Source organism: Kogia breviceps, chromosome 4 (genome assembly GCF_026419965.1).
Source record: "Kogia breviceps isolate mKogBre1 chromosome 4, mKogBre1 haplotype 1, whole genome shotgun sequence".
Lineage (NCBI taxonomy): Eukaryota > Metazoa > Chordata > Mammalia > Artiodactyla > Physeteridae > Kogia > Kogia breviceps.
In genome coordinates, this window is record NC_081313.1 from 14,111,516 (window position 1) to 14,123,908 (window position 12,393).

At 46.8% G+C, this 12,393-nt stretch overlaps 1 protein-coding gene across 1 annotated transcript in view; it reads right to left on the reverse strand.

Moving 5' to 3' along the window:
* The window catches only part of MYO10 (myosin X), a 223,442-nt gene extending 212,493 nt beyond the window's left edge, over positions 1-10,949 (reverse strand). The window contains exon 1 of the mRNA XM_059061921.2: positions 10,436-10,949. Coding sequence (XP_058917904.1) covers positions 10,436-10,456 — 21 coding nt within the window. The 5' untranslated portion in view covers positions 10,457-10,949. The remainder of the gene's footprint in view (positions 1-10,435) is intronic.
* Between the last annotated feature and the right edge of the window lie 1,444 nt (positions 10,950-12,393).

Sequence of the window (12,393 nt, forward strand, 5' to 3'; positions counted from 1 at the left end):
CAGGGGTGCCGCTCAACACCCTACAGAGCACAGGACGGCCCTGCGTTACAAGGACTGATCCGGCCGAAATGTCAAGGGTGCTAAGGCTGAGAAGGCCTAGAAAGAGGGCGCCCTTGCCCACCTCTGAAAATCTGAGGCTGAAAGCTATGGGAGGGCTGTACATACCTCTTGGCCCTTAGCGCACATCATTAAAAGAACAAAATGTGGGCAGAGATGAACAGAAGCAAACCTGCACTAAATGACAGTGGTATACAATGTAAACGGTGGAGTCTTACTTTCACCCAGAACTCAACACTTCTATTTCAAAGTCCATGGAAAGATCTCCCAGGGGTAATTAATAAAAATAGTAAGCCTTAGAGTCACATACAGACACAGACACACAGACACACACACCCGTCAACAGTGTTGTACGTTACCTAAACCCCTACCGTTCGAACCACCACCACGTAACTGTTGTAGCCCAGGGTTAACTCACAAGGATACTTACAATGCAAAGAAATAAAAATTAAAAGAAAAATCCATACAAATGATTCCCCAAACAAATGGCCAATGGCTCCCCAGGCGGTATACAGCAAGGTCCCTTGTGTAGGCTTTGGCCTTACGTGAACATCAGGTACCAGCACTGGCATTTCTGGGGGTCAGATGCGAATCAACACCCCACTTGTAATTAACTGAGAAGAATGCCTCCCTCCTCCACTGTGGTTCAGAGAAGAACCTAAAAAGTGGACACAAACCTAGTATTATGTGTTTCCTCTGTGAAACAATGCATGTCATTAAGACTCTAATAAGAAGTTACAAAATCCCTGCTATCATAAATACATCATGACAGGGTGTCTCAGCTGTGCCTGCTGGAATCTGCACCAACACCTCTCAGAAAACTTTTGCTGCCAAATAGTCTAAGTAAAAATGTGTGAACCCTTTGAACAAACATCCCCACTCCTGGAAAATTTTATCCTTGAGAAATAATCAGACAAGCGTGCAATGACCTAGGTACGAGAATGTATGTGTCCTGTTTTCTATAACAGCAAACACCTAGAAACACCTATAATGGACACATAAATAGGGATACATGTGCAGGAAGAATGCAGGGCCACTCAGACCAGATACCTAGGACCTCTGTCTTGGGCTGTAGGCTTCCGAGCGCACCGTGCATCACAAAGAAAAAAGAAGGTAAACAAACAGAAGTTCCTCAAATAAAGAGTAAATCACGGTCTTTGGTGGAAAACGATATTATATTAATTTTGAACTTGCAGTAGCAGCAACTATTTGATATAAACTATTGCTTACTATTAATATTAGCAAAAGCTTCCAAAACCCCCCAAAAAACCTAATTTGGCCACTTCACTTTAAAAAAATGTGTTTTTAAAAATTTTAGAGAAAAATTTCTTCAAACAGGAGCTACATGTGAAACAGGCAACAAAATAGGTATTTTAAGAAAATATACGGCAATAAAAACATTTGCATCACTAGGAAGAAAAAGATTCACACATTTTTATATGTAGACTAGTTTCTGGCTGAGATGCATCAAGGTTTAGTCTCATCTGAAAACAGATTTTTAACGAATTAACTCCCGTTTTCAGTTTTCTTTATAATATACACAGGATTGAAAAGTTTGAGGAATATTTTAAGAAACAGTAGAATTTCACAATATTAATGATACGACTTATACAATAAAGTTAAAATATTTTGTGCTTCCTGCAGTATCAATAACCTATCACACATAATCTTATTCCTTTTTTTAACCTAAATATTACTGTATGAATTTTGTTGACAACGCCAATAACTACTGGCTGCCTTAGCAAAGCATCCCCAAACCAAAATTAATTAAAGAACAATGACTCAAGAAAGGATTTTTACTTTAGCATTACTGTCAGTAACACATACATTATTGTGCAAATCTTAACTGTAACCATATAATTAGTGATTCTGCTGAAATATGGGCAAGAAAAGTAGACCTATGGAAAATTTACTATGCAGTATATGTCTATTACTCACGCAGACACCACTGGTCCATCAACAGGACACCCACACATGTGCAACTATAATTATCTTCATTCATCTTTCATAGTCTGACTTTGGGCAATAAAACCCATAGCTTTAGACATTTTTCGATTGTGTCCTAATGAAGGTATATTTATCAAGGTAGGAGAATAGAAGACACTTATTTACCAGTTTGGAAGCTTGATTTATAACTTAAATATTTCACAGATGTGATATGGGGCTTGCATTTGTACTCCTGTCCCCGGCCTTGAAAATCACAGGGGCCGTCTGTATACATGCAAGATCCTTGCCATTTAAAGCTTTTCTCAAGCAACTCTTTTAAATTTATTTATTTTATTTTTGGTTGCGTTGGGTTTTGGTTGCGTTGGGTCTTCGTTTCTGCCCGTGGGCTTTCTCTAGTTGCGGCATGCAGGCTTCTCCTTGCGGTGGCTTCTCTTGTTGCGGAACACGGGCACACGAGCTCAGCAGTTGTAGCTCACAGGCTCAGTAGTTGTGGCGCACGGGCTTAGCTGCTCCGCGGCATATGGGCTCTTCCCAGACCAGGGCTCGAACCCGTGTCCCCTGTATTGGCAGGCGGATTCTTAACCACTGCGCCACCAGGGAAACCCTCTCAAGCAACTCTTAAGTGAAAAACATTACAGGTGCGCTTTCACAGAAACAGATACAGAGGCAAAGAAAGCATATACCACAAAACGTTAAGAGTAGTACTACTGGGAAAGTTTTTGTCTTTTGCTTATGGCATTTTCTAAATTTTCTAAATTTAGCACATACTCTTTGCAGGACTAAGGAAAGAAAAAAATTTAAGAATGACATGGAAAAGTAATATTGTAAATCTATGTTTATCAAAGCTTTTGTTTTTAAACAAGAACACTCCTAATTCCACATATATTCCTAGCAACCCAATTTACGTACCTATGAAGCTGATAAAACCCAAAAATCAATGGTAGCCGCACACATGAGCATGAAGTCTACGAGAAAAACTTTGAAATATACTTTTAACACACCAAGTAGATGGCATGAACACAGACTCTACAAAGAGGTAAGTCCACTTCTCTCCACAATGTACATCACTGTCAAGATCCTGCCTACATGTTATTTACTGACCCCAAAAAATGACACTTAAAAGAATTATGGGGTTCTTTTGGGACCCAGCATTAGGTAAGAGGCCAAGTGAAAAAGCGACTTTCTATTCCAACGTCCAAATCTCATTTTACCTTGCCCTTTAATCACTGACAGGTAATAAAGATAAAATATAAAAATTCAACATTGCCTACCTTTTCTAATATAAATCTCTCTTTTTTTAAAAAATTACCACAATTTTAAATGCCTTTTTACAGAGGCAATTTTCTTTTTTTTTTTTTTCCCCGGTACGCGGGCCTCTCGCTGTTGTGGCCTCTCCCGTTGCGGAGCACAGGCTCCGGACGCGCAGGCTCAGCGGCCATGGCTCACGGGCCCAGCCGCTCCGCGGCACGTGGGATCCTCCCGGACCGGGGCACGAACCCGCGTCCCCTGCATCGGCAGGCGGGCTCTCAACCACTGCGCCACCAGGGAAGCCCTACAGAGGCAATTTTCATCCTGAAGAGTAGATACTGAAGCTGGGGAGAAGACAGAACTATGAAATGCCTAATCGCCATTTGGTCCTCCCCTGCTCTGGCTGTGTTTCAACAGATGTGGCATGGCTTTGCCACAAGAACTCTAACACTTTTTCCTGTAACTGGCAGAGTCAGATGATGTGATGTCATGTGACACAAGGGGCTAGATTTAAACTGGGGACTCAAGTTTCATATATTAAGCCTGGTGGACACATTTTCCAAACAGCTTTCAGTGAGGTATCCAAATGTTCTACTCAAGGAATGCTCTATGAGAAATGTTCCGCTCTCCTGTCAAAGACCACTTCACCCACAAGCATTAATAAGCTAACAAGTAAAACAACGGATATAGAGAAACTCTGGGAAGGCGGCCAGAATCTTTAATCGAAAGAGAAGATTCCATGAGAAAACCTCCAAAAGGAATACTCCGATAATTGAGACTTAGAATAGGGAGACAAATGAGTCCTATCCTTTCTTTTAATAAAATAACTACTTCTCAAAAATCTAATTTTCTAAGTGCCTTATTATCTCAATCTCCCTACCATCCTCATGAGGTTGGGGTTGGCAGCTTTAGAAACCACATCTTACGAGGAAACAGAAGGTAATTGTCTTTCCTAAGTAAAAGGCACACCAAATAAAAATTGGAGGCATGTTCAAAAGCTGATGAACATTTTCCTGCTGGGTTAGCAGTGTTTCTGGGGCGTGGGCCACTTGTTTTCCCAAACCCCCATGCAGTTCTCAACTCAAAAATCATTCACTAACTGCCTAGGTCTTAAGTACTTCATCAAAGAAACAGTGATGCAAGCATAAGACAAATGACACCAACAGGAGAGTAAAGCATGGCAGTGAAGAGCACAGACCCTCCCTCTGGAGACATCCTGTGTGGGTTCAAAGCCTGGCCATCACTTTCTGTGTGACCTTAGGCCAGTTATTTAACCTCTCTCTGCTTCACTTTCCTCATCGATGGAGCCTTACTCATAGGGTTGTTCAACAAATTAATTACTGAATGGAAAGTGCTCAGAATCATGCCTTGCACACAATAAGCACTTAATAAACAGCAAACATATTTTTTACTGTCTTCAAAGAACTGTAACATGCTTCATAATCGAGGGAAAAAGTTAGAAACATCTCCCCTCCCACCATAAAAAAAAAATCTGTACTCGAGAGGAAAATAACAGCTACACAAGGATAAAATCCCATCCTTAAGGACCTTTGAGTGCAAACGAGGTGATAAAACTTAAAAATCGGATTATTTAACCTCTCAAGACTCCGTCTATTCATCTGAGAAGGGGAAAAAAAAAAAAAAAAAGCCTCTAGCTAAAAGGGGTAAACTCCTAACACAACCAGGACAGAAAGAAGTAGAGTCAAGTTCATAGGAAAGAGAGGAGTGACCATGAACTAGACCTGTTGGGGGTGGTTTCAAAAAGGAGCTAGACAGGCAGGACATCCAATCAGCAGAGAGAATGGCACAGACGAAGGTACGGAGTAGGCCTGGTAACAGATCCTCTGGAATAGAATCCACACGCGGGAAAAGAATAAAGAGAGTTGCAAGATCAGAAGGTCTTGGAAACCAGACTAAGAATGTGAGCTTGACTTTAGAAGCAATCTAGACATGCTTTAGACAGAATTCTGGAAAATCAGCCAGAAGTGTATTGGTCAAAAGGGAGAAAATTAATAAATGCAATCTAGCACCAGAAATGATACTGGGAACAGCTCGAAGACCAAGATTCCCCTGCACCACAGAGTACTGGGATTTTAGCCACCATCAAAGGCCACTCGTTCTTCATTTCTAAGTTCCTATCACCTTTTATTATTATTCACTTAGCAGGTGCCAAGAGCTTTGTATATCTTATCTCGAATTCTAATAAGCATGCGAGGTCAACACAATTATGCTCACTTACAGACAAAGGAAGCCCAGGAAGGTCAGATAACCTGGCTGAGAGCCCACAGGTGTGGATGGTACAGCCAGCCCCCCAGAGGCCACATCTCTTCTGCTCTTAGGGCCGAGGCTCTCAACCCGCCTAGGGGCATTCAGGCCCAGAGAAGTGTGGCCCAGCTTCCTGTAGACTTCACTGGCTGCTCCCGCTTGAGCGCGCCCTGCAAACCAATGACCTGAGACTATAAGTCCCCTACACATGAACCTTCAAGTTGCGAACTTTCAAAGACGCAAACGTGTGTTCCATCAACGCCAGGCGTGAGCGACACTGCAGCCTGCCTTCCGTCTCCTGTTGCTGACGATCCTTCAGCTCTACCATCTCCACCTCCTCTCCCTCCTACAGTCCGTAACCCTTCTTGCCTGTTCACCCGATGCCAGCCCTGGATGTCAGCTGCTGTACTGTACTACTGTACATTTCAAGGTACTGTACTGTAAGATTAAACATGTTTTCTGTATTTTTTGTGTTTTTGTTTTTTATGTATTATTTGTGTGAAAAGTATTATAAACCTATTACAGTACAGTCCTATGGAGCCAGCTGTGTTCGTTGGGTACCCAGGCTAACTTCGTTGGACGTAAAGACAAAATTGGGCTTATTAACGAACGTGCTCTGGGAACGGAACTCGTTCATTATGTAGGGGACTTACTGAATTACGTAGCAGTCATTCTGAAGGCAAAATTTTGAAACCCATTTATAAGGAGGTACCCTATTTTCCATCACTCCATAGAAGAGCGCATTCAAGGCTTGTGTCCTTAAAGGTGACCTCACTTAAAAGCCAGCAGAGCTGGAAAAACAAACACCCGGCACTCTCCCTGCACAGCTCTGGTTAAACAGTGCTGGCCCTACCCACACCGCTCTGGGCCTAACCTGCGGAGAGGTGAGCGCCCAGAAGACCAGGTCTCCCTGGTCCCTGCTGCTTCCGTGCCTCTGCTGCAGCCAACACGGCAGGGCCCAAAGTGACAACAGGAATCCCTGCGGGGTGTGCAGAAAGGGCAAGGCACTGGGACTCCACTGCAAGAAAAGGGGACCCCAGGGAATGTCCTGATGATTCCATTCCACAGTCGTCAAAGGGGTGGCCTGCAGGATGTGGTGGGACAAGGAAGTCCTCGGTGCTTGCCTTTTGCCCTTGAGCGATGCTTGGAAGGCGGCGGGGGGTGGGGGGTGGGGGGTGGGGGGGGGGAGGAATCGGCTGCCAAGATCAACAGCCTTATTTCTTTTACCAAGACAAAAAATATCAGTAAGACGTGAAGCGAACAAAACACTATAAAAAGGGGAGAAAAACAGGCTCAAGAACTCGTTCCAGCTTAAAAAACTATTTGAACTCCAGGTAACAACCGAAATTAAGACCCCACCCCAGATCAAGTGGAAATAAGGAAGCTGTATCCACTTAACACCTGGACAGGTGCGTTCGTTCCACTCCAGGTGAACCAGACTGTAAGAAACAGGTACAGCTGGAATGCTTTTACTAACAATTTAGCACTTAAAACATCAGTGCCTGCTTTACGTCTGTATCTATGTGTTTATGAGTATCTTACTTGTGTATATTTTACACACTTCTGAAAAATCAAAGTGTTCATATATGTCCAGTTAATAAGCCTCAAAAGATCTTTTGCTTGAATAGCCAACATGCCATGCCTGTTCCTAAAACAAGACGGAGAAGTCCTGCTCATTTCCGTGTCCAGCTGGCACTGACTGGCCCCTCCTGGATCCTAGGCACTAGAATCCCCAGTACCCAGCACTGGGGACTTGGAAACAGCGGCCACTTCAAAACATCAACACGTTTGCACAGCAGTCTTGGCACTTTGCCGGTTGAGCCTTTTCAGCTTGTTTTTAAAATTGCTTCTGGTTACAGACATACCTAACCTTAGGTCGTTCCTGAAGTAACTTTTTAACAACTTACCTCTAAATGCTGAAAAGGCAAATTTCTGAGAAGTGCGCACACAGTTCGCTGCAGAGGTGTCATAACGATCTAAGGGCGTGAAGAAGCTGAAACTCAGTTAGGGAGTGTAGGGCGCTCCGTTTCTCCAATCCCCGGGTACATTTTGAGGTCGGCAGCCATCGGCTGCCGGGCACAAGCCTCACAAGCTTCCAGGTGACCGGCGGGTCAGATGCCTGATGCTACGTAAAGGAGGCAAGAAAGATGTGCCGGCAACACGCACGGGAATTAATTCCACGAGGCAACTGCTCCGTGGGGCTAACTCAGCGGGTCTCAACTGGGAATGATTTTCCTCTCTGTGGCTCACTTGGCAACGTCTGCAGACATTCTGGCTGTCACAACTCGGGGGTGCTAGTAGCATCTAGTGGGTAGAGACCACGGATGCTGCTCAGCAGCCCCCTCTGCACAGGACGGCTCCCCCACACCAAAGAGCTGACTGACCCAGAATGTCAAGGGCACCCAGTCTGAGAAACTCTGGTCTAGCTCTAAATAGCAGCTGCTCGTCACAAGGAGCTCTCGTTTCCTTGTTATGTGGCCGTTCACACATAAAGCTACGACATGCGACATCTCATTCAATTTTTTTTCAACTGTTAACGTTAGCTTCAAATTGCTGTCCAACAATCAGTAAGCCATTATCCCTAAGTCACAATGGGAAAAGTTACCAAAGAACAGGACACCACGTAGTGATACAAGAGGCCTTACAATTTTGCCGTCCTTGGAAATATATCACTTCCACACTTACTCCATAGAGACAGGATCTGTGTTAGGAGCATGTCTTCAATTAATAGCACTGTATAGCCTCTCTGGCCCTTCTGGCTTCCCATTCAAAGTAATTATGGTTAGGGGAGGAACTCTGATTAGAAATTAATACTGACTAGAAATAAATTAATCAGAAGTTAATTTCTGATTAGAAATTAACACTGTAATAGAAATACATCACAAGGGTAAAAGTATAACTTTGAATAAAAATGTCCCCCAATACTAAAGTCACCAGCAACAGAGCAAAAAGGCTGTGAGTTCTATAACAACCGCTTCAACCTTGGGCAAGTGACTTAACGTCTTTGGATTAAGATTCGTCATCTAGGAAAGGCAGGGGATGGAGAAGAAGATCTCTGAAGGCCAACTTCAATATTATATTAATCGTGGATATAAAATCCAACAACTAGGTCTCCTTACACCGGACCAAGGCGTAGCGTAAGGAGTAACAACAGTACTTCCAAGTCCAATGGGAGGGAGGATACCAGGGCAGGAGGCTGCAGCTGCCCCACGCTATCCTGCAGTTCTCCCCACTTCCACTAGGGGGCAGAGTTCTTCCAAAGGGGAGGTCACCGGCCCCCTGCAGTCCAGACAGGATTCATGGGGACGGGAACCCCAACCAATCGAATACAAATTCTATGTCTCATCAAATTTCCTGAAGAACTCACAACACAAGAGCAAAATAAAGGCCTCCCTCCCCCCGCCAAAAAAAGGTAAGAATTAAAGTCCCGCAGGCAGAGCCTCAGGTTTTCTTACAGATGGAAGCAATTAAACTAGCCCACTGGTCTTTTATCACTGGTTAACCTGCAACTCCTGCAAAAAGTTCTGGTGCCTTCTTACAGGCATGAAAACGAAGGTCTATGGATTAGCAAATGCTAGCTAGTCTCACAATTATAGGTCTCATTTTTTTAAGAAAACGGAGAAGTGTGTATTAATGAATGATTAATTCCTTTCCAGCCCACCTCTCACCATGAATGTATCACCTGTGAGACACCACTTTAAAAAAAAAAAAAAAAAAAGGATATTACTATTACACAAGAATATACCACTCTGGCCACTACAAATTGTCATCAGGCTACTTTAGTAAGTAAGTGGGCATCCGGAAAGTACAATGACTTGAAATAATAAATCCAGTTAAGTCTGAGAAAGCAAGTTAGCCAACATAGAGGCAAACCCTCACCAATCTAATTTGCTGTAAGGTTCCAAAACTGTCCTGGATTTACAAAACATCCCCTGGCTTTCAATGAGAGTCACATCAGACTCATTAAGCCAACTAAGTTTACTTTGAGCCACTTCAAACCTCAAACTTAAATAGAATTTGTTAAATAAACACAACCAAGAAAGGAAAGGGAGCCAAGAAACCACTGTAACTCTCGATCCCAGAGAAAAGGGTTCTCAAGTCAAAGGTTTCAAGTAACCGTGGTGTCCCGCCCTCAATGACCCTAAAAGGAGCATCAGTTTAATCTTTCAAAAGTAACCAATGTTCGCTCTAAACGATTTTCTTTAAATTCGAATTCCAAGTCTGCCAGGCGCAGTCAGCACAAATACGTGATCTTTTGATCTCACCCTCTGGAATGATCGCAAATCCTAGAAGAGCGCTTCTTGGTGAGCACTGGAAACTAGACTCCAAAGGTCCGACAGGCCGAGAACACAGTGAACGATTAAACCCTCGCCTCTCCCTTCTCACACTTCATTAAGCGTCTCCTCTGGAAGTGTTTGCACCCCTCTCACAGGAAGCCGGCACGTTTTGCAAAGGAAATTCCAGACCAGACCTTTCTTGGAGAAAGGCAAGTCCCCGATGAACGTTTTATTGGGCTTTCTGCACCCAGGCAGCCAGGCAGGCACGTCTCCCCGCCGGGCCCCTCGTCCGCCAGCTCACCTCGCGCGGGTCGCCGCGGGGACACCCGGTGAGCCAGCCACCCCCGCAAAAGGACGCTCACCTTCGTTGCATCCCGGGGCCAAGTGGGAGCGCGGGACAAAATCCCGCCAGGGATTACTCAGCCGGAGACTCCCCAGGGCTTGATTTCTGGCGACTCCCAGAAAGTTTCAGCCTCTCGGGCTAAGTGCGCGCGGTAGTGTGTGTGCACCGCGGCGCGGTGAGCACCTCCCTCCCTCCTGGGAGGCCAGGTCGGGGCAGGAAAGGAGCCCGAGCCCGGCTCACGGAAAGCAGCCCGGCCCGGGACGCCGGCGCCCGCCCTCCCGGCCGCGAGCGCACTCACCTCGGGGAAGAAGTTGTCCATTGTTCCTGTGCGCTCCCCAACTCGCCCGAGTCCGGCTCCCAGCTCGCGGAAGTCAGCCCAGCAGAAGGTCCGGGGAAACCATGCGTGTCACAGCGCGACTCCCAGAAACTCGAGCCCGCGGGGCTCCCCCGCTGCCATCTCCTTCTCCCCTTCTCGTCTTTCGCACCTTTTGTTTGCCCAAACCCAAGTCTCTAACTCATCCGTCCCAAGTGCAGCCTTTGTCTCCTCTTTCTCCAAGTTCCTCACTCCTGGGCGCCGCGCTCGCGAGCGGAGAACAGCTGGTGGCACATTCTTCCCCCCGGCTGGGGGAGGGAGGCGGGGGGCTGGGGAGTGCGCCCCCTCCCTCTGCGCTCCGGCCGGAGGCGCTCGGGGCAGGCAGGGGGACAACGGCCACAAAGCGAGCCCGGAATGGCTCTCCCAGCTCGAGCGCCGCCCCGGTGAGTATTCGGGCGCCCGGGCTCACCGGCTCACCGCCACACGGAGACTTGCGGACAGGAGAGCACGGCCCGCCCAGCCCGCTCATCCGGCCCCGCCCACTCGCTCGCCTCGCCCCGCCCCGCCAAGGGCTGAGCCCCGCCCACTCAGCCGGCCCACCCGGCCTGTCCGCCACGCCACGCCCCTGCAGGAGCCCAGCCCTCAGCCAACCCCTCCCCGCGCTTCCGCAAGGTTCGGCCTCGCCCGGCCGGCGCGCCCCGCCCCCATCTTCGCTCAGGCCCCGCCCACTCTGCGCCTCGGGAGGCCGCAGGCTCCCGGGCGGGGCCCCAGAGGCTCCCAGCTCCCTCTCCGCCTCCCCACCTAGGTGCGGGCGGGGGAGTTGACTCTTCCCTCTGGTAAGAAAGACCAAATAGTCACCAAGGAGGAGGGGTTGGGGGATTTGTGTGTGTGTGTGCCTTTGATCTTTAACACGCCCTGGAACTGGCTCAACGCGGATCTCATTAATGCAGCTCGGCAGATGAGCGACCTCGGGGACGGAAGCGCGGTCCGTGGAGCTGCCCCGGCTGTTGGGCCAGATCAAAGCGGAGAAGGGAGGCTAATCAGAATTTCTGGAAGCTGCCTACCCGTGTGGAGTTTCTCTCCTGCACCCAGGATAAAAGACGTTTTCATCTCAGTGGGAAAATGTAGTTTTGTAAACTGGAAGACGACGTGGCCAATGGCACCTTAAAAAATGTTAACACTTTTCCTGGACCTAAAGGAAGCAGCAGATAGTCAGATGGAAGCGAGATGGATGAAGGATCGAACCCCCCTGGTATTGAGTCCTGGTTTCTCTGGGGCAGGTCCTCAAACTTTCGCGTGCACAGGAATCACCTGGGAATCTTGTTAAAATGCAGACTGGATGAGCGCTGGTAATCTGCATTTCCAGCAAGTTTCAGGTGCCTTCAAAGGATGGCACCTGGCCTTGTGCTGTTCTGCAAACTGTTTGGAACCTGTCTGTAACAAGTAGAGAAATTGAGAGCAATGGTTTAGAAACTTTAGTAGCAATTTAAAAAATGCCACGACATACAAGCACATGATCTGTGGACTCTGAACCGAGTATAAACCAGTTGGGGTGTTGTCAGAATCTTGGTGACTCGTGCCTGGCACAGCGGGGTTTTCCTATTGGTACCTGGCAGATTGGAAACAAAAACAGCTGGTTCTTCACCACACATGGTTTGAGAAGTTCTCTCTAGGGGATTTGCCAACTACTACCCATCCTTTAAGACTCAAGTCGGAAAGTCACATCTTCCGTGGGAAGCCTGCCCAGAGATGTCGAGCTACTCACTGCACTTCCAGCTCCACCTAACCACCGGGTGTGGCCTCTTCCTACAACTACCGAGGAAACTGTATCTTGTTGGGATAAAACTATATTCTGCAAGGGTCTTTTTGTTGGTGTCCTACCCATCTTCAGTTGGGAGAACAGAAGCTCTTCGAGAGAGGGAACTGTGCTTTCCAATTGGTAT